General features: G+C 37.1%; 2 protein-coding genes across 4 annotated transcripts in view; one reads left to right on the top strand and one right to left on the bottom strand.

Moving 5' to 3' along the window:
- Window positions 1–23000, top strand: part of LOC5566569 (proline-rich extensin-like protein EPR1) — a 99302-nt gene extending 76302 nt beyond the window's left edge. Inside the window, exons 1-5 of one of the 3 annotated variants that reach the window (XM_021840569.1) lie at window positions 7498–7615; window positions 10284–10437; window positions 10521–10642; window positions 10727–11855; window positions 22026–23000. In XM_021840569.1, coding sequence (XP_021696261.1) covers window positions 7559–7615; window positions 10284–10437; window positions 10521–10642; window positions 10727–11737 — 1344 coding nt within the window. In that variant the 5' untranslated portion in view covers window positions 7498–7558 and the 3' untranslated portion in view covers window positions 11738–11855; window positions 22026–23000. Of the gene's footprint in view, window positions 1–7497; window positions 7616–10283; window positions 10438–10520; window positions 10643–10726; window positions 11856–22019 lie in introns of those variants that run through there. The other 2 variants (XM_021840568.1, XM_021840570.1) reach the window with 2 other exon arrangements.
- LOC110675463 lies at window positions 1616–3001 on the bottom strand. Its single transcript, XM_021840571.1, has 3 exons — window positions 2228–3001; window positions 2001–2166; window positions 1616–1938 (listed from the first exon to the last, which is right to left on the bottom strand). Exons 1-3 carry the CDS (start codon window positions 2645–2647, stop codon window positions 1694–1696), a joined length of 831 nt encoding a protein of 276 aa, XP_021696263.1. The 5' UTR covers window positions 2648–3001; the 3' UTR covers window positions 1616–1693.
- Window positions 23001–23234: the final 234 nt, after the last annotated feature.

Below are 23234 nucleotides of genomic sequence, written 5' to 3'. Positions count from 1 at the left end.
AATCCTCTTTCAATTATTTTCGAGCCTACTGGAATATATATGAAACATATATTGACTGTAATCATGATGAATATTTCTGTACTAACAAAACTTGATATTGACAATTCTCTTGAAACTTTAACAAATTCCATTGTTGAAGCCAGGGGCATTGCAATTCCAAAATGTGAAGTAAAATTTTAATCCGTGATTATAGACGATGATCTAAACTTTTGGCCCGTCTTAAAAACGTGAGGGGAAGGCAATTTCAACGCACTCGCGATCCTGCTATGAAAATTATATAGCAGGAGCTGCAGAAAGAAATCAAAAAATAAATTTCACAATAAGGAAACATAAATTTTGAAAATAAAATTTCTCAAATGGACTCTGGCTCTGAGCCCTTTCAGAAAACATCTAAAATTTTGGAAAAAAAAAACTCGGGAGGCAATACCGGCATTGAAAGAGGAAAACAAATTATTTCTAGCTAATTGCGAATAAGCTCAAAATTTTGTTATGCAGTTTGAAAGCGCGCACAATTTTAATTTAGGACTTACTAGTCCAATAGAAAATCAAGTTACTCAGGAATTCGAGAATATTCTCAATCAAGAGAACGTTTACGAAAATTTTTGGGAGGCTGATTTGGAAGAAGTGAAAAATGTGAAAGCCCATGGCGATGATGGAATTTTCCACATCCTCATCAAGAAACTTCCAGGAAGTAACTTGTCATTCTTAGTTGATATATTTAAGAAATATTTTCAGTTGGCATATTTTCCTGACAAATGGAAAATGCTAAGGTTGTACCAATTTCAAAACCAGATAATAATCCTGCAGAAGCTTACTTTTAGAAAAGGTTATTTTGAACAGAATGATGGTCCACATCAATGAAAATTTAATTTTCGCCAATGAACAGTTCGAATTCCGAATCAACCTTTACGTGTAACAAATTTGATTCGTTCCAACAAATATGTAGGCTATTCTACTGGTCTTGCTTTTCTAGACAAGCATTCAATAGTGTTTGTCATGAAGGCTTGATTGTAAAATAAAAAAAAACTTTAATTTACCAATATACATTGTTAGAATAAATCAAAGTTATCTATCAACCCGTTCACTTCAGGTTAATTATCAGAACTCCAAATCTGAAAGGTGTCAAAAATCTTTGTTTGCGGATGACACGGGCCTCTTCGCCAACGCCCGAAGCCTGCGTGTCATCTGTAGTAGATTGCAAAAAAAAATGGTTGGATATTTATTCTTCATACTTGCAAAAATAGATGATTTTTTCTAATGTTTCCAACTAACTCAACTAATAATATTCCCACATAAACCAAAACCTTTTTATTTGAAACCTAAAATGTTGTCACGATAAGGGGGGTTCCAATAAATCGGTCAGATGAAGTTAAGTATCTAAGGCTCATGCTAGACAAAAATTTAACTTTCAAAAATCACATTGAGGTTGAAACGTAACAAATATAGGTATATAATGTCTTTAACCACACATAAACATAAAATTAAAACTTTGTCTTAAGAATAAGCTTAAATTTTAACAAATAATGATGATAGTGTTTTCTAACACAGAACACCTAGATATAAAAAATGAATTTAATGCTTGGAATTATACTAATGAAATAATAAAACAACTAAATAGCTGATCCATTTCCAAGTGAAACACACAAACACCAAGTCGTTTTTATTTATATAGGCGATTGAATCTTTGTATAAATCAATTTCCAAATGTAATATTGATTTCATATTTGCCTGCATCGAACACATCGTAAGGAGTCAAATCGTGTGGTATTGGCCAAACTTTGTCCTTAAATGTTGAAATGTCCGGTATGACTCCGTAGAACTTTCCATACTCTTGAACCGTGAAAAGACACTTCAAATTCAAAAGATACTCCAAAACTACGGCATCCGGTGTGTGCTCTTCATAATTTTCGTCCAAGTACAGTGACTTGAAGGCCGATCCTAAAAGAAATCATACACTTGTTAGAAATAGGCTTCCGAACGATCAAACTTGGGCCAATTACTTTCGTCCAACTCTTCAGCACGCACCATTTTGCAGAGGGTGTACAATTGAACCATGAAGCCGTTGATGGTCTTCTGATCCACGTCGGGATCCTTCGCGTCGATTACGGACGGAGTCAAATCATTCAAATAATCGGCGAATCTCCACACCAATTTGCGAAAAAACCTCTGCAATCAAAAATACCATTAAACGGCTCACTATACGATTCATAACCAAGCCAGCACTCACCTGATTAATGTTATTATACACCAGCACCACCCGGCAGCTCTCGAAGAGGTCACTGGCGGCCAGATACCGCATGTACTCTCCGATGGTCTCCTCTGCACTTTCAACCATATGTATCGAGTACCCATCGAAGTTGATCATCAGCCCAAACAGCTTGATGTCGGTCGTCGTTTTCTCCTGCATCTCTTTGATCACCTTCAAGAACTGATCGCGGATGGTCATGGCCGAAACCTTCGGGTGGCGTCCTACGTAGACGATCCGCTGGAAGTAGGACTTTCGCCCGGCACATAGCATGTTGTCCTTCACGTGGTCTGCCAGGGTGCGACGATTCTGAAAGGACGGCAGTATTGCGTCCTCGGAGCGCTGCATAAAATACGGCAGCGGTTTCTTCTTCGAACCCTTCCCGGGCGTTGTCGACGACATCTTTGGTGTACAATGGTTTAATTCCAAAAAAAAATGCTACTTCAATCCAGGATATGTTCTCCAAATCGATCCAAACATAAATAAAACAGAGGGAGCGTCAATCGCCCACGTAACCATGCCATCGCCCAATCGGGATTCCCATGGATACCCGCACCCGCGCCGCTAATATGAAACACGTGTTGAACTTCATTTTCCATCAATGCAGTCGGTGGCAAGGTCGGAATGGAACGCCTCTGAGTTACCACCCTCGCGACTCTTTGCCGCTGCACAGTGGCGCGTGGTCGGAAAAAATATTGAGGTTTTTAGTCCGGACCTGGGAGGAGAAACTGATATAAAATTTATGTACGTCATAGTGAGCCGAGAATCTGCTGTCATGAACTGTCTCTGTGAGCCCAGATCTTAAAGATTGGACAAACACGAAAAAAGCGCGTAATTCATCAAAATATATTTTTGCATTTGAACAATGTTGACAACAATCGGTTGAAAAGCAATTCCTGCACACTCAAAAGCAATGCCACGATAGCACCTTTTAATTTGATCGAATATAAAGTATGGAAACACGCATATTTTTACTCTTTTCCATTAAAAATTAAAATTAAATGCACATAAAACTATGGCCCTTTTTCCACATTTGACAAGAAAGATCGAAGGTACACAACAAAATAAAACTAGCGATTTTTCCCAAGCCTGCCTTGATTGTCGTTAGTGAGCGTAAGTTATTTTGCAATTTGGAAAAGTGTTGTTCAATATTTCGTGTGTACACAGTACCAAAAAATAATGTGATTTACGTCTTTTGAGATGCACATAAAAGAAGCGAGCCGAATGACGTAAATTTGTGTCGAATTTCAAATACGTTAGTGTCTGATTCGGGAAATGTCGATCACAGTTCCATTGTTTTCGTGTCCTTTAACATGTAAAATTACATTTTTTGTTCAATACATCTTCAAGGACACGTTTTCGTGTCGTTCCATCACTTACATCATGTGTCATTCAGTCATAATCAGAATTACGGCCATTATTTTTAAGAGTGTAGTATCTGTGCCTCCCTCCCAGGTCCGGACCTTTTTTTAAATGTTTTCCCCAAAACTTCAGATAGATCGGTTTTGTTTTCGATTTTTCTCATCCATCTTCCGTATTGGGGATAAATCAGCAAAATTTGATTATATTGGTACAACATAGGTTTTTTTTTTGGCTACACTTACTAACATCATAGAACAATTTCCTTCAAGCTCCATCATCCACTTCACACTACCCGAAGAAGAAGAAAAAGAAGAAGAAGAATATCTTAGGGAACTCTTGAACCTCCTTAAAAATTAAAACCTGACTATGGAACGGGTTTGGTACCCTCAGAGATAACTCATGTGACATATGACCTATAAAACTTTATGAACATTCTGCGTCAACTCAATGGTGATGATCACAAACTTTATCAGTTTCCAACACCAATTCATCGCTAATATTTTCCAATAGCTCTTTTTTATACTTGAAACCACCCCGCAAAGTCGCGGATTCAATTCCTTCTGGAACTTGCCACTTTCAACCTCGACCAATCCCTCCAAATTTCATGAATTTTCTGGCCCAATTCATTGATGATAATTGCAAATTAATCGATTGGTCACTTGCTGGTGGTGACCAATCGATTAAGTTTTCAGCTCAAACGGGTGTTCGGTTCTCCAGATCCGTGCTCTTGAAAATTTGAAGTTTGGCTTCGATTCACCTTCACCTTAAAGGTATCAGATTTGACATCATATCATAACGATATTCACCTCACTGAAAAACCTCAAGACTCCCAAGCTAAAAGTTACGTCAGGTTTAATTTTCAAACAAGGTTGTCTAAAATCATAATTTTCGTTGATATTTTCACTTCAATTGACCTCCGTATCAACCCGAACATTCCGATTTATGCTCTAAATCGTCCATGCGTGTAAAAATTCAATCAAATTTGTTATTTATCGGTAAAATGCACGGTGTTTATTTTTGACACCTGTTCATTTTGCCACCACTTCCCCTAAGTTTTATGTCAAAATCAGCATTTTTCTCTAAATTTGTAAAAAAAATGTCGTTGGCACGAAACACATACAAAACAGAAATTTTAAACAATCGTTTATTTCATGCAGATTGTTTTAAGCATCGAGTAAATTTGATTGTTTATCGTTTCCAATCGATTTTGGGCACTTTTGAGAATTTGTTCGATTTTCCCATGAAGGCACGCCACTGTGCGTTGAGCCCCAATGCAGTGGAATGAGAATTAACAAAACGCTAATCGGTGGATGCGATAGAGGCGGGTGGTAGGTATAGGCAAAATAGGTGCATGCCAAAGTGCCGGCCAACGTAACCGATGAAAATGCAAAGTTCCACAATGCAGCGAGCAATTCAGAACAGCTGTTGTACGACGGCAAACGATTCATTTATATATTTGCTACGGTCAATTTGATGCTTTTGGGCGCGTGCGAATGCGAACGAACAAGAAATGTAGCGTAGAGGCATTGTGTTTTAGTCGGAGCAATTCATCAGTCATCTAAATGGTGGATATTAAAGTTGGCGTTCGGTAGTTCATCCTAATCGACCTTGCTTTGGGTATTTTTTCTTTCAAACTGTTTAAATCCATGAGTAATTATCATTATTATGACACGGCATGGTTAATTATTTGTTAATAGATGATTGTGAGCATACAGTTGTAATCACAAAAATAGTAGTGAAAACCACTTTTCAGTCAAAATTATGTAATTTTGTGCATGTAAAGTAATTGAGCGGAAACTTTCACAATTAAGTTTAATTTTGTTATATATATTTATGAAGAAATTAGTAACTAAATTGAATATTGTACCTCTTTTACTGAAGAATCATTTTTAAATTAGTAGAGGGATATCCGCCAGTATCGGACACCTAGCCGCCAAATTTGTAATTCAAAAATTATTTATTTTATACGGTTTGGTGCCAATTTATGATAAATATTATCGTTTTTGTAGCGTACAAAAATAAGTTTGAAAATATAAATATGAATGTTGACATCAGTACCAAATTGACCAATATTAAAAGGTGGCACCCAACACCGGACATGATCTGGAAATGCCTCGAATTCTGTAAATTTGTACGTCATTGAATGTTTTTACACTCGGATTAGTATTTTACTGCCAATTCAATTAATTTGCAAGATTCACAAGAGTTATTTGAGTGTGCAAGTGGTTCATCAAAAAACCATTTTCATATATAAAGAAAAATAACACATTTAACACGTTGTTCTGAATTTTCAATCTTCTCACTTGTATTTTTGATACCACGCTCAATAAAATGCATGAAAAATAAATATATTTGAAGATATTGGTGCAAAAATTACAAAAATAACAAATGAAGCTGTTCGCAACTAGGGGACAGGAGGTGCTAGACCAAAATTGTAATTTGTCCATTTTAGTTCAAATATGGTGCAAAATACATTCTCACTTTCAAATTATGATGGTTTTCCATTATTCATGAGAGGTCAAAATTATTTTTCCATATTCAAAAGCATTATTAAATAAGTTCAAATTTACGTCGGTTTACAAACATCCCTGTTTGAGAAAAAAAAGTGCATGTTTCAAGGATGTGTTATTCTATGCAACTATTCCTCTCTATAATAATAGCTACCCTTTCTTCTAATACACCATCTTAATTAGACCATGATTTCTCAGGGTTTCGAAAGTGTCCAGTATTGGGTGCTGTCCGTTACTGAGGGATCTCCCCCTGTTCATAGGGATCGAATCACGACTATTCATATTTTAACCTTCTGGCTGTCGCGTGGTCTGAGCCACCACGCCGATGTTGTGTATGACAAGCGAGATTTCACCACAAAAAAAAACTTAAATACTATCAGTAATATTCCACCAAGCTCACTCACAAGGTCACTCGAGCGATTTATCCATTCGCACTTGTAGTACACAACACCAGGGAATACAACCGATCTTAAGTTAATGGTTCATTAAACAATATGACAAAAATAATCTATTTCAAAAGTCGTGCATTGCCATTGGAGGGCATCGTTATCTAATTCATAATTCTTTACCCAAAGTCACGTTTCTACGCAGGTTTCACTATCTTCCCACAAATCACTCTCAATTTTATTAGTTTCAACAGCAAAGCCGACGTTAGCCCCTCGATAAATCAAATGCCATAAAAGTGGATCTAGTTTTTGTTGCAATTGTTACTTAATGGCGAATACTCGAGATCCCACTCGATTTCGATCTAGAATCTTATTCGAATCCTGCCTCAACTGCCACGAGTAATGCCATTTTTTAAATCAAGTCAAGTAACCGACTGCGGCAGTAGCCGTAAATCTACTCATTCCACAAGTGTGCTCTTGTTTGATTTGAATTGCGAGTAGGTACGATAGGTACCGTAATCCGGAGACAAATTGATCACTGGGGCGAATTTGATCAGGTCGGTATCAAATAGCATTCCCTTATTACAACATCACAGACATTTTATGTTTTATAGTTTATAGATGGCTAATAATTATATTAAGCTATTTGTTTTTTTAAGTTGGTTTTGCATAGAAACACTCTTAGTTTTTGAAAAAGGTGTCAGTAATGCTGTTTGAAAAGTAATTTCTAAACAAACTTAAGTGTGAAATACTGGATTTATTTTTGAAATCATCTAGCTTTAAACCATATGTGCTTCAATCATATGCCCGTTTATTCTCGAAAAACGTGCCTAAAAAAGTGAAATTGATCAATTTGCCTCCATTTTACGGTACTTACCCCAACTTGATCTCCCCGTCCACTGTTCGATGTCCATCGTTTGTCAGTCAGTATTTCCTCGCGCGTGCAAACATCTTGTCTGCAGCTTACTGGCCAACAGCACTATGGTCCAGTAGTGTCAGACAGCAGGAGGAACAACCTACCATAAACGGGCAATGTTTCGCAAATATGAAAAAAAATGAAACTGTTCCGTACCTCGACCGGCAGCCGTAAATCATTTCTTTCCGTTCTACCCGTAAGATTTCCAGCTTGATAATCCTACGCACATTTTTGTCATAACTTGCCCAAGAAGTTTTAGCGATCAAAATCATGGTGGTTGAATTTTAGGTCACACAACTTTGCAAAATGAATTCCGACCTTCTTCTTTTTCTTCCTGGCGTAACGTGTTCAATAGGCTCCACTTCTCCGCTTAGTGTTCTTATGAGCCCTTATGAGCACTTCTACAGTGATTAACTGAGAACTTTCTTTGCAATTTTCGCTTTCGTATATTGTGTGGCAGTTGTGATGATACTCTATACCCAAAGAAGACCTGTACTTACCAGGGATCTTACCAGGGCTTTAGGACATTTCGTCGAATGACATTTGGTCGAATGACGTTTGGTCGAATGTCATTTGGTCGGAAGTACATTTCGTCGAAGGGACATTTGGTCGAATGGACATTTGGTCGAATGGCTTTAGAACATTTCGTCGAATGATATATGGTCTAAGGACGTTTAGTTGAACGGAAATTTGGTATAATGCTTATTTTCAAAATGGTTTATCAAAAGATTATTAAATAAAATTAATTTTGTTTTCAAAGTATTGCAAAGTTGGTAAAATAATGTATTCCTTTACATAGTCTGAATTATTAAGTGTCGATGAACGAAAGAGGGGACATTTTATGTAGTCGTATTTTCAAATTTTAAACATCTACTTATTTTTGATTTGAAGTTGTGCCAAATCTAGGATTTTGATTATTGTTCAAATGAACTTTTTAGAAGTAGTTTTTTGGATATTGGTTGAAACATTCAGCTAGTGAATTTATTATTCTTTCAAAATATCATTATGCTTTAATAAACAAGTTATTTTATTGCACAAAGATGTAAACATGATGGTTTTTTTAATTGATTATTCTTTCGAAATGCCATCGTTCTTCGTAATGAACTGTTGAAATTTATTGGATGGAAACATTCCGGGATATTTCTTTGAATTTCGGATCTTGCAGCTTACGGAAGACGAGCTGAGTGAGATGATCAATGTCAGCTTGCTTCTATTTTAGATAATCTAATCTCAACTCGCAGAACAAGCTTGAATAAAAAAGCAGCATAAAACGTCGAAAACGCAAGAAGTAGATGAATATGCAGGGAGAGTCAAATTGAATAACAAAAGTTTACTTACCGCATAAAGATTGTTGGTTAAATGGCTGATACTATTTTCAATTATTCAATCACTTTGTGTATTAGCGACAAAATGCTACTCTCAACGATAATCTAACTAAATTTTGTTTCCATACTATTTAAGTTAGACCACATGTCCTTTCAATGAATCTATGACATTTGGTCGAAAGACATTTGGTCGAATGACATTTAGTCGAATGACGTTTGGTCGAAAGTACATTTGGTCGAATGGACATTTCGTCGAATGGACATTTGGTCGAAAAGGTTTAATCGCAACAGAAAGCATGAGACATTTGATCGAATCGACATTTCATGGAAAGAATATGTGGTCGAATCTAAACAGTATGGAAGCAAAGTTTTACGTTTAGTCTCATAATCGTCGAGAGTAGCATTTTACCAACAATCGGTTAGCATTTTTTTTTTTTTTTTCAATTTGATGGACTCTTCTCTCCCATCACACTGATTAACATACAGCTTTTTTATTTAGGCATGTCAACTTTTGTCACTTCAGCCAACTCGTCTTCCCTTGCCCGATACATAGAATAAATACAATTTTCTTGTTCAATTACTCAAAGCTTCTATCGCAAACTCTGTAATGAACCCAATGCCATCAACACCGACAGAAAAGTGATATATTTGTTTAAGAAATGTTATTAAGCTGGAAGTCACAATAAGCCAATTGGTCATATGTTGAGTTAAAACATATAACATTCACTTCGCCATAAAGAATTTCCTTGAAGCAAATTTTTACTGCCGTTTTAAGTCCGATTTCCGCATTCAAAAATATTAATCACGTTCGTCTGCTGCAAGATCCGAAATGGAAAGAAAGATCACAGCACTCTTGCCTAATGCTTCCATTAGATGAAGTTCAGCAATTCATAACAAAGAACGATGATATTTAAAAAGAAAAATGAATTCAACAAATCATCATGTTTACATCGTTGAGCAGTTTGACAAAGAATGATGATATTTTAAAAGAATAATAAATTCACTAGATCTAAATATTTCAGTCAATGTACAAAATAAACTACTTCTAAAAAAATCATTTGAACATCGAAAGTCAAAGATGTATGTAATTTAAAAATATAATTATAAAAAATAACACGTTATCTATTCAACAACAGGTTATAATTCTGATTATTCAGAAGAATATAAAAATAAGCTTTCGACCAAATGTCCATTCGACCAAATGTCCCTTCGACCAAATGTACTTTCGACCAAATGTCATTCGACCAAACGTCATTCGACCAAATGTCATTCGACGAAATGTCCTAAAGCCCCTTTCAATGATGTGGTGGTTATACCAAATGTCATGCTTTCTTTTGCAATTAAAACTCTTCGACCAAATGTCCATTCGACGAAATGTCCGTTCGAACAAATGTACTTTCGACCAAATGTCATTCGACCAAATGTCTTCCGACCAAATGTCATAGATTCTCTAACCAGACACCTTCAGCATGGCTTTGCTTTATAGCCGCAAACGTTATTGATTCTAATATTTCAATTATATTTTTTTCTCTAACACAGATATACCTCGATGGGGTCAATGCATCCTGGGGAACACCGGAAAGCAACCAGTACCACATCCAGACAGATGAGGGCCCTGAGCGGTACTTCAGATATCAAACCGACAATGGGCAGTTTCGTAAAGAGAAGCGCCTACAAGATGGCACAGTTATTGGTATGTATTTAGTTGGCATTCCGCAGTCGATGGTGAAGGTAGGTGTAAATTATGATACCTTTGATCCATTTTCTTGCATTCAGGAACCGACGCCTGGATAGATGCATCCGGGTATTTACGCCAGAAGGACTACATTGCTGACGACAAGGGCTATCGGATACTGAAATCGAAAACGGTGTACGTTGGGAGGGATCTGCCGATTCAGGTATTTGAAGATATTTTAACCAAAGGCGGAGTTTCAAACACAATAGATGATATTCTTACAATTATCATTTGTCTCTTTTTCCAGGACGCCATCAAGTCCGTCAAGAATCGACCGGCTGATTCGGGGGTGCTTGTACCCCACGGTCCACCGTACCGTCCTTCCCCTCCACCGGAACCAGTTGCCGTGGTGCCCAGCACTCCGTCACCAATCGCTCCTCCAGTGACCCCAGGCATCAAAGCTGTATTCATAAGGCCTCACTCACAGCCTGTCAGCACAAACTATTTGCCGGCGAATATTGCACGCGATCAATATGTACCGCTTAGCAGATACTACCCCACTAGCACGCAACGGCCTGACATTTTCGTTCCTTCGAGTACGCCATATTCGCCACTAGCAGGAAATGATCTGTCATCTACGCCTATCGCTGTATTTGGTCCAGCTTCGACGCCTTCACCGCTTGCCGATCGATCCCAGGCACATTTACCACCACTAGTCATCTACAATACCGATCAAAAACGACCGAACGACTACGATCACCCGACACCACGTCCAGAAGAACCAATCTACCAGCTCAGCAATGATCTCCTACCTCCGAAACATCAGTTCATCCAAGTGATCCCTACCCCTGCCCATCACCGCAGGCGTATTCCTCAAGACCGGAGACGACCGGTATACGTAGAACCCATTAGCATTACATCGGCGGCACCGTTCTTAGAACGGGCAACTCCTGCTCCCAAACCGTTGGTGGTTCCCCTCTCCGACAACAACCTGGAGTCTCAACCCACCTTCAATCGTGATCTCTTGGAACCACCGCCAAGTTACGGCCAGAGGTACCAACCTAACCGGCGATCCGATCATTCATACGATGGAGTATCGGTAACCAACAATGGCTTCCAGTACTACCTTCCGAGGCAGTACCACGAAGAGGCCAACTCGGGAAGCTCAACGCGGGAGGGTAGCTTTGGCTACATCGATCCTTTCGGTATACGCCGAGTAGTTTACTACAATACCGGTCCCGGCAAGGGTTTCGTCCACCGAAAGAACAACCGCTTCGTGGGATTCAACGCGACGCCTTACGACCCACGACCACTGTGAGAAGGATGTATCGAGGAGGGAGGTAACGCCTCCATCAAACGCCAACAACTGTTTTACGCTTCGATTAAATTATTTATTAGCAAAAGTCGCCCCCTTGAGTGACTAGCCAGTCGCGATAGTGAGTCTTGTCTCCATCATTAAACATTAGTAGATGAACGATTTCAGTGCGCCAGATCCGCATGTGTCGCCTGCTCTCTACACCGAGTCGACCTGGTCAACGTTGAGTTCTATGCGCGAAGTCCGTCGATTGCTCCCCGCATTCTCAAGGATGAACGGGGGCGAAACAGTGTGTTTTTACTGCCGTGCGGTAACATTTGCCGAAGTAGAGCAAAAAGTTCTACGGGTTGAATTAAATTACGCTGTGATTGGTTGGTTGCGCTAATGAAACGGACTCAGCGTTGACCTCCTCGGCGAGTTCGGCGGCAGGCGTGCGGCGGATGGCAATTTGCAGTGATTTACGCAGACCAGAGAAGAGTTGAGATCATTATTGGTTGCGCCGGGTGGGAAAAAGCGTTCGACGGTGCGGTTTCATGTGAGCTTCAGTGGTAAATGGCAACATTTTGCTTTTAGTTATGAATTAACAAAAGCCCAGGATATAAAACGTTCATTTCATTAGGGTGATCCATTTCGCAAAAAGTCGTTTCGCATAAAAGTATACCCCTCGGCAAAATTTTCTTCGGGACGATCTGTCATTATGAAAATTGTTATGTCATTGAGTCTACGGGTTGATATCGATCTATAGGGTGTACCAGAAAGTATGGGCACAACTTCGATAACGAGAATCATGATATTTTTTCCAAAAAAATAAATATTTTTATATTTTTGAATTTTTTTTAGGGCATTTTAAATGCTGCCTATGAAAATTTTGTTTGGAAAAATAACCTTTTACATCGAAATTTTTGATTTCTAAAAATCAATTCTTATCTAGCCAGCACAGGCCCTACTTATGTGTTTTGTTCGAACTGTTTTTATCAAAATCTTTCGATGTGGCTAGTTCGGATACATTGTATCTAAGATGTTGCACAAGATTTTTTGTTTAAAATTTTATTTGGCTTTGCTAAATAATTTCACGAAGTCGTAGGTTTAAAGATATTTTCAATAGAAATAAAAATAATTTATTTCAAATTAACTCATGTCAAATATCTATACTTTTGGATAGGCAACAATAAATTTAGATTTTACATGTTTTAATGGATATACAAGGGCTTGGTTTTGATTCTTTTAAAAATCGACCACAGTTGAAACCGGATTTTTAGTTTCTCATCAAATTTTATATACTTAACTTTATAATTTTCAATAAAATAAGTGATAATCTGATCATTTATCGTATCGGCAATAATAAATATATTTTTTTCAGATTTTATTGCACGTAGTTTATGACTTAGCACAGGTTTCATACAACAAAGTCGCTCAAAAATAACGCGATTTGTGCAAAACTGATAAGAGAAGCTTCCAGAAATGTAACACCATCAAAAAACAGGCAGCGAAAAGATTGCCGAAAATTCACAATCTGCTCTTGATATGTGCAAGAATAAAATGTGTGAAAATCAGATTTTTATCTGCACTAGTCTCCGAATGGCAGTATGGTAAAGACGTGCCCATACTTTCTGGTACACCCTATCTATGTAATATCAAAATTAAGATATTAAGGCGCAATTAAATTATGTCAAACATAGAAAAATGTGCTCTTTCGTTTATGTTATAAAAAGCTTAACATTTTTTTACACTTAACAACCCAATTACAAAGAGCGCTGTGATTATAATGGAAAAGTAACTGATAGGTTTGTGTAACGTTAAGAGCGCCCAAAATCGTTTATTTGGTTCATGATTTTCGATACTTCTCCGTACAATTACAAGTGCTTGGTGGGGAGCTAGTCCTTCTGTTTTAATAAATCTTTACAAAACGACTATTCGTTCAGTTATGCAATATGGTTGTTTTACGTTTGGTAGTGCTGTTCAAACATGTTTTGTCAAACTTGAAAAAATACAAGTTTAAGAATTTGTTTGAAACTTATGAATTCAACTCATTCTCAATAAATTGAAGTTTCAAGAATTGAATTCTAAATTTATTATGGATTGTTTTTCAAACAGTCATCCAATCATGAACATTTTGAGATCATTATTAGAAATAAATCCTACGAACAAAATATTCAATTCCTTCAATCATTGCTCTGTTGAAAATGTGGTTTATAATGCTGATATCAATATTTATACCTACCAGTTCACTTTTTCAAATTACAATCTCATTGTTTTGTTTTCACAGCAGAACTGATTGCTTTATTTTTTTTTTTTGAGTGCAACTTGATCAAAGATTGTACACCAAATTTTTATGTTATATGTTCTGATAGTTTGAGTTGTCTTCATGATTTGAATACAATTAATTTTATTAATCTCATGATGAAAAAATTGCTTTTGGATCTGAATTCTCAAGAATTCGTCGTAAAATTCGTATGGATCCCATCTCATTGTAATATTTATGGTACAGATTATTTAGCTAAATTTGATGATAATCGTGGAATAACTTACAATCGTAATATCTCAGCTTCTGAAAAGTATCCAAATCGAAAAAAATGTCTCTTGTCAACATACTTGGTGCGAAATGTCATCCATTTGTCGGGATTCAGTTAAAAAAATTTGTAGAGCACACAGTTCCAGTTTTTGTGTAAGACAAAATGGATGTACATACCGGAAATAGAGATTTTGAGCAGCATTGAAAATTGAATAATGATAGAATATAGCAGAACTGACAATATTAGAGTATCATTCCTTACTGCCAAACTAAGCGGTCGATGTGTTTCAATATTTCAGATATATCGTAAAATCGATGTTTCTCTTTGAACTCAATATACCGATAACATCTATATTTTTGTTTTTATACGATGTATCAAATTCTAACAACTTGATAGAAATTTGTGGGCCATAATCGAACTAAACGAAGTCCTGAAATCTAAGAATTAATAAATTTTCAGGTCAGGTGTTATCGAATTTAAACATTATCATCCATTTATTTGTAAAGTTAAACAATTTTTATAAAATTGAAAGAAGTTGACTCTTCTACTGCTGCAAATAACAGTAATAAAAGACAATTTACACTGTCTTCAGATCAAGGGTGCACAGACTTAACGATCACAAACATTAGGCAACGGACAACACGAAATACCCAGTAGCCCAGTGATGAATTTTTCGTTTGACGAAAAGCTTCCACCGACTGGAGCGGAAATCGAACCCACACTTCAAGGCACAATACACCTAAACGACTAACCCCGCTAACCGCACGGCCACTAAGCCTAATGTGGAACAATTATATTTAAAGCAAGCCTACAGATATTATCGCATAGAATTAAGGTGAAAGTGTACTTTGTCCCATTTCTCCTCCCGGTTTCTTTAAAATAATATCAATAATTAACTAAATGAAAAACCGGATTTAGTTTTTTTTTTAATTCTTTATTAGTATCATTCCAAACATTACATCCATTTCTTATATCTATGTGTTCTGTGTTACTAGACAACACTATCATCCTAATTTGGTACAAAAACCGAATTTAGTGTTGTTTCATTCCACTAGAGTTTGTTTCCTTTGACAGATACGCATATTTCGACCTCAACTCTGAGGCCGTATTCAGTGTCGTGTACTAGACTCTACTCAATAATTAGCCTTTTCCGCTTCAAAGATTTTTTATTGATAACTTTCGTAACCAGCAAAACAACTATAGTTGTTTTTCATGACTTATGAAAATTTCATCGTGTTCATTCCACTTTTTTTGGTTTCTCGATGTTCATTCTACCGCTCGTGGTGTGTGTGTGTGAGCGGTGATGTAGAGAAATCTTTTGACTTCTGACCATGGAAGCGAAACGAACGTCGCCAAAAATGTTGAATGTTTACAGCACTGGTTCTATCCATTACACCCAGGCTTCGTCCTTGCTCTTAATTTAGCCTCTTTTCTCCCCGTTTCAAAGATCAACTACAAAAGAAAAGCGAATAAATTGCTGAACATTACTAAAGGACCTATGTACAAATGAGTGATCCCCTCCTCTCTCGCTCTCTTTCGATTATAACAGTGGAATACTGAAGCTTTTGGGAAGTTTTTTACTTTTGATCGAAAGGCAATTTCCTTGACTAGCGTTTCATACAATAAACGCAACAGAAAAGGTTAATTTGACTCAGTTATTGATTAAAGAGAAAGTTAACAAAGAGAGTCTCTCAATAATAGATAGGTCCTTTTGAAACGTTGCGCCAGATTTTACCCACACTCAGAAATAAAAATAGTCACAGATTTACTGAAGTTTATGCATTAATGACTATTTTCTATTTGCCTCTCTTTCATTCTGCTGTGAATTTCTACACTAAATGTTATTTCGTCTGGGTTGAAGCTTAGCGATGCTTCAATCCAGGCGAATTGACAAATAGGAATAAATTTTCACATTTCTCAGTTCGGGGAAGAGCATTTCCAGACAGATCTTCGTGGTCTCTTTGCAGCTCTTTGCCCAAAAGGGCAAAGAGGAAAGAGCTCTTACGTTGACGGATCAACCAACCTCAGTTCATCCCAAAAGCAATGATGAGGAGTTTGCAGAGCTTCACAATAAGCAAGAGCTGTCAAAGGAAAGATGTGCATTTTTCAAGAGCCAACGTTCCTCTCCACTCTTTTAGCGGCAGATTATTCAATGAACACCGGATGCTAATCCATAATTGTTGTGAGGGTAGAGATACAAAATTGGTGTCTTCGACAAAATTGAACAACTAAATAATATCTATTCGCATAGAGCCTTATTTGTTCGGAAAACACTCCCAAGATGGCGCTAGTGAGCCAAAACTGTATTTGCTTATATCTTAGTGCAGTAATGAGATACAAAATTAGTGTCTTCCATAAAGTTGTTCAACTAAATGAGAACTATTCGCCTAAAACCTTATTTGTTCGGAAAACACTCAAAAGATGGCACTAATGGTCGAACTTTTTGATTGTTCATATCTCAGTTCAGTGATGATATACAACGTTCGGCAAATGTGTTTAACTGAATGAGATCTAGTCACCCGAAAACTCATTAGTTCGGAATACACTTACTAGATGGCGCTAGTGAGCTGAGATTTTATGTGCTTGTATCTCAGTCCAGTTATTGGGTTAGATTGGTGTCTTCGACAAAGTTGATCAACTAAATGAGACCTAAAACCTTTTGAGTTCCGAATACACTCAAAAGATGGCGCTAGCGATCGAACATTTTGATTGTTTATATCTCAGTTCAGTGATGAGATACAACATTGGTGTCTTCGATAAATGTGTTCAACTGAATGAGAATCCCGAAAAAAAAGAATCGGAAAACATTCACTAGATGGCGCTAGTGGGCAAATATTGTATTTGCTTGCATCTCAGTTCTGTTATGAGATACAAAATTGGCGTCTTCGACAATGTTGAACAAATAAATGATTCTTAGTCACATAAAACCTTATAGCACTCACAAGATGGCGCTAGTGGTCAAACATTTTTTTTTTATATCAGTCCAGCGATAAGATTCGAAATTGGTTTCTTCGACAAAAGTGTTCAATTAAATGGGATCTATTCGCCCAGAAACATAGTAGTTTGGAAAACTCTCCCAATGTGGCTGTGGTAGACAAACATATTATTTGCTTATATCTCAATCCAGTGATTGGATATAAAGTTAGTGTTTTTGACAAAGTTGAAGAACTAAATGAGACCTATTCGCCTGGAAACTAATTACTTCGGAAATCAACTAAATGGTACTACTAGGCACACATTTTATTCGCTTATATATCAGTCCACTAATTGAATCCAAAGAAAGCTATTCGCCTAAAATCTTCTTAGTTCGGAAGTCATTCATGATGGCGCTAGTCGGCAAATATTTTATTCGCCTATATGCATTAGTGATGCAGTAACTTCAATGTTATAGACGACTAATGTTGGCTTCAAATATTCACGTCTGTAAAGCATGTAATAGTTGGAGTCCAATATTTGACTGTCATTGGACTGAAGGACTAACTTTTGATTAGCACTAACGAGATTCTGATACAGTAAACTCTCCCTAACTCGATATTGAAGGGATCATCGTGTTAGGGAGGTATCGAGTTAAAGAACACAAAACCAATGCAAATGCGATCTAAGGGACCATCGAGGTAGCCATAAAAATCAACTTTTACTATGGTTCTTTAACTCGATATCGAGATACGGAATATCGAGTAAGGGAAAGTTAACTGTATTGCCAAATATATATTTCGAACTCTGTCAGATCCGAGCCACATTGTATACTAATAACTTGACCCAGAAAAAATATTTTGATAGTAATGTTTTCATTATCAACTGTCAAGTTTTATAGAATCTTTTCGAAGACTTATAGAATCTTTTTATAGATTATAGGTTCGGTGATTTTTTTGACAGCTCAACAGTAGATTACCGGAGATCGTTAAATTTATTTCTGACACACTGTCAAAAACTCACCAATTACCGAAACTTCGTTTTTTCGGTGAATTACAGATCTGTTTCGTGTGTATAGTGTTGTATTAAGTACTCAGTTTTCCTCATGGATTCCAATTTTTATATGGGTAGTCACGTTTCTTGTAATTCCCTCCTTCCTCTTCTGTACGTGACGTAATTTATGAATTACCCCTTACCTGCAGGTTTTTTTTTTCCACTTGTTTACATTGTAATGGGCCGAAGAGCATGAAAATATAGTTGATTAATCTTGAAAATAAACTTATAGAACACCTAGATATGGACGACACACTTTCAAGATTTTTTTGGATCCCCACCATAGACTTGAAATTTTTTGGTGAAATAAGGTTTAATTTATGGAAATACGACTATGCATAACAAAAACGGAGCTGAATTCCAATTGTGAGATACCTTGGGCACTAACGGGTTAATGACATGACATACACTCCCGTGCATAAGTTTGGGTTCACCCTCTAAAAAACATGCAAAAGTGTTCTGTCCAATTCTCTGTGATTACACGTCCAATTAAAACTCTTTAAGCCGCTTCCAAAGGCAAAGAGTTATTCTTACTTCGTATGTATTTCTCCAAAATTATTCTTTGAACTTTGTATACTAAATTTGTACTTAAAGTTGTGACATTTTTCAAAAACCAAACTGAAAAATCATATCTAATTTCCTCAGCATTGGGTAGACCAAAATTTCAAATCAAAGTGTCATTAGAATCGTAATCTTATATTCTTTGAAGAGACCCCACGAAATTTTTGCGGAGAAATCTGGAAATTATTAAAAATCAATGAAACAGTCAGTCAAGTCATCGTGCAAAAGTTTGGGTTCACCCCTCAGTATGGTGTATCGTGCAAAAGTTTGGGTTCACCTGAACTTACTTAAATCTGTGAAATCTTAAACCAATCATGTACACACCATTATTTGCGCTCAAAAAAGCTTTAAACTTTTAAAATCGGTTGAAAAATGGCAAAGAAATTGACAAAAATGATGTGCGTGTGGCTCAGGTGAACCCAAACTTTTGCACGATTTGCATCATACTGAGGGGTGAACCCAAACTTTTGCACGATGACTTGACTGACTGTTTCATTGATTTTGAATACTTTCCAGATTTTTCTGCCAAAATTTCGTGGGGTCTCTTCAAAGAATATAAGATTACGATTCTAATGACACTTTGATTTAAAATTTTGGTCGATCCAATGCTGAGGAAATTAGATATGATTTTTCAGTGTGTTTTTTGAAAAATATCACAACTTTAAGTATAAATTTAGTATACAAAATTAAAAAAATGTTTTTGGAAAAATACATACGAAGTAAGAATAACTCTTTCCCTTTTGAATGCGGCTTAAAGAGTTTTAATTGGACGTGTAATCACAAGGATATGGACAGAACACTTTTGTATGTTTTTGAGGGGGTGAACCCAAACTTTTGCACGGGAGTGTATAATCGAAGTTTACATGATATCTCATGTAAATATACGTGACATGTCACGCTCTACACACATAATATATATCACGGAAGTTTACACGATTTGTTTGATCCGTGTAGCTAATGTGAAATTGTGTTCGATTTTCGAAGAGAAATCTATTATAATATCATTCATTTTGTTGGAATATTGGAAATCAAAATAGTTAAAGCTCTTCTGTAGTTTCAGTCTTAAAAAATTGAATGATGCTTCCTGCAGGGTTTTCAGTAATTGCTAATTAGCCTGCCGTCGATTTCTCCGGTACTTGTCTGTGGTAAGATTTTGCACTGATCAACTCAGTAGCTACACGCATCAAAATGTCAACGTTAATTTAGGCTGCAGTTAGCACTGATCGCTATCACGCTAAACTGTTGCTTGAGCCCCGGGAGGCATATTTTGCGTTCACGTGCTTCCTGAATGAAGTCAAGTGTCGGCCATCAATGCCCACTCGGCATCTAAATGAATTATATCACTCATAAAAGCTCTCCCGCAGTTTACGCGGAAACTCTAGAACCAAAAGCAACCTAATCAAGTGGGAATGTGTGGTCTCTTTATGAGTCTTCGGTGGGTAGGAAAACAACCTTCACCATGAAAAGCAAAGTTTGACCGTCAAAACTTTGAAACGTATAGCTACACAGTTTTCACGAGCAATATATGTTGCTTACCACGGTGGCCAACCGTGGCTGTGAAGTACCCTACAATTAACTTTATGGGCTCATTGACAATATAACCTCACACGAGAACGGCGCCTACCTTCCCACTTACATGCACTCGAATCCGGCAAGCAGAGCACAATGGTTGGTCTCCTTACAAAGAGGCGGACAAAACTGTCAACAATGATTTTGTTTTCTGACAATCAATCTCAATAAAGTTGTGCATTATCGGAAAGCTTATGGTTCAACTCTTTTATCGACCATGAAATTTAAAACAATATTTGATTAAGGGGTCTATTTTGTAATTCGAGTGAATTCACGTGACTCGTCTGTAGTCATTGTCGATCAAAGCAAGCATGTATATTTCAGATGTCACCCATCGACTCCCATAGTAATCCCAGTCACATAGAGTGACAACTGTCGAGAAACTCGAGTGACAGAGCCAAGTCGAGCGGAATATTTGGTCGACAGTGACTCCAGTCGAGTCGTTTTTGATCGGCTCGACTTATAAAATAGGGCCCTAAAGTTTAAAACTATTGAATGCTAGACTACTAAATTTAATGATTTTTTTAACATGGAAAACAACTCCTGTCTCGTCATTCCATATTGAAATTACATATATTTCTTCTATCTAGACGATAAAACTAGTTTTGACCAAACTTTAAATTTTCCCGACCATTGTGGAGCGATCCGATTTTATCTGTGACTCATGGACTTCGAAATCTGCTTTGCGTCTGAGCCAAAGCGCGGGTGTTAAGATTGTTTGTTCTCTTGATTCATTTTAATTCGATTTGTAATTATTGCGCTGTTCTTAAAAGCGTCCGTTTCCCGGAATCATATGCGGAGGGTTCGATCACCGTGATCGCACAGTAGATGTATGAAATCATTTCGATTCAATGATTTCTCCCTTCTGTGAGGCTGAGAAATCGATCTATCGATCCAATGCATATTCATTTCCGGCTATTTGAAATTCGAATTCAATTGAAGTACACTTTCGAGATGGATTAGTCCTTGAAATAGATCGATGTACCGTTCGTGATTGGATTCCAGCGAATGCCAGTTTTTTAGAATCGGTTTGTTTGATAAAGGTATCAATGTAGGTATGCTTAATAAAAATGGAAGGGTGCAAAACTCGCAACTAAAGGATATAACTCGCGATTATTCTCATGACACAAATTGTCGAAAGATAAAGCATCGAATGCCGAAAAGTAGAATCCCATAACGTCGAAAAAGGCCAATATCGAAAGGAAAAAAAGGTCAAAAGCCTTCAATTCTCAACACAGATTTCTCAACAGCATTGTATTCAAATTACTTCATTCACATAGTGTTCGATTAAATATTCAATGAATGGCGTTTAACGCATGGTTATTAACCATTGGTTAATTATTTATTTGTTTGGAAGAAATTCATTCTCCAAAGAAAATTGTCATTTTCTTCTAAATCTCTCTGTTCGACGTTTGGCTTTCGTCGTTTTTGAACTCGTAGTTTTGGAATTCGTAGTTTTGCTCACCCAAATATCATATGTCTGAATTCCAATAATCGATTCTTGTTACCGTTTCGTTATGAAACACGACAAATACTTTTTTATGAACCAATCATCAACCATGGAGCGCCAAACAAGAAATGCCTTAAGATCGCAATACTCCGATAAAGTCTCTACTCTTCTCCTGCGTACATCACACTATTCCCATTCCCCTTTGAAATAACTTTATCCTTTTCAGTTTCAGATCCATGATCTTACGATATGGAGCCGCTTGCGAAAAACCAATTGCCATAATGTTAAGAGTGCTCTCCCAGGCAACCATTTCACTAGTCTGTAAGTTTCGTCAGCGAAAGAATTATTTGTTTTGAGAATCTACATAATTCCATGTGATATGAAACAAAGCTAATGATGGTTTTCAGATATTAGTAGCAAGACAAAAATCAAATTAGGACTTCAGTATTTTCAAAAATTTTAGTTGACAACAGTCTCTGTTGCTTTTCTCGAAATAACGGACATCAGATTCAATATTTTCTCAAACAAATGATTCAATAGTTCTTTGTAGTAGATCATTCAAATGAATTGCGCCGTCTCTCTGTAGCTATCCTAATGCGTTAATTCAAAACTTCTAATCAATTGTGATGCAAGGCGCTGATAGGACACAAGTGTCAAGAACCGCAGCACAGACTAATTGCCATATTTGTAGGTTTTTCAACACACTCACAAACGCTAGAGTCGATAACGCCCGAGTTGAAAATTGGCACCGGTTCGGATTCGATGACATTTCAGCGACTGGTTCTCTGATGATAGATATCCATTTGGAACACTCACTCACCTCGTTTAATAAGAAATGAAATTAATTTTCAACAATCAGCATCAGCACCATCAACTTACCACTTCAAATGGATTCCCGTCATAGAGAACCCTCCAAAGGTCGTCCCAACAATCATTCGAATCAATCGGCCCTAGCCCCAGCGCTTGTTAATATTTAGTTTTGTAAGGAACTCAATTTAGAAAGAATACGCTGATTCAGTGTGCTGTTTGTTAGGGGGCCTATTTATAATGAACACCTACCAGTGTAGCATAGAAAATCGATAGAATTGCATCCCCCGAAATGAGCTTTGAAAGTAGATAAGACATTACGACGACACACATTCGAGTAAGAGACACATCACGCCATGACCGATAAACTGTGTAATAAACTATTAGATCCAGTTTTCGATTGGCCTTCCCATTTCAATTGCATCCGAAATTCCAGTTCTCGATTGTATAACATGGTATGGCTTTCAATGGACGGTCTATAAATTACACGCTCCTGAAAGAATTAGAACATATTTCGAGTGGGTCCGTTTAAGGGTAACCATCATCATGGTAAGTATTCGATGGAGAGTTTCATTGATTGAAAAGCGTTCTGAATATCCGGTTTACATCCGCAGGTGTCCCTAAAATTGATTAC

This window comes from Aedes aegypti, chromosome 2, assembly GCF_002204515.2.
Source record: "Aedes aegypti strain LVP_AGWG chromosome 2, AaegL5.0 Primary Assembly, whole genome shotgun sequence".
NCBI classification, from domain to species: Eukaryota; Metazoa; Arthropoda; class Insecta; order Diptera; family Culicidae; genus Aedes; species Aedes aegypti.
This window is presented reverse-complemented; position numbering and strand designations above follow the sequence as displayed.

Coding starts and splice junctions, on each gene's coding strand:
- LOC110675463 (XM_021840571.1), bottom strand. CDS start 2,647: ATGTCGTCGACAACGCCCGGGAAGGGTTCGAAGAAGAAACCGCTGCCG. Junction 2,167..2,227: donor TGTATAATAACATTAATCAG/GTGAGTGCTGGC, acceptor TTTTGATTGCAG/AGGTTTTTTCGCAAATTGGT. Junction 1,939..2,000: donor TGCTGAAGAGTTGGACGAAA/GTAATTGGCCCA, acceptor GATTTCTTTTAG/GATCGGCCTTCAAGTCACTG.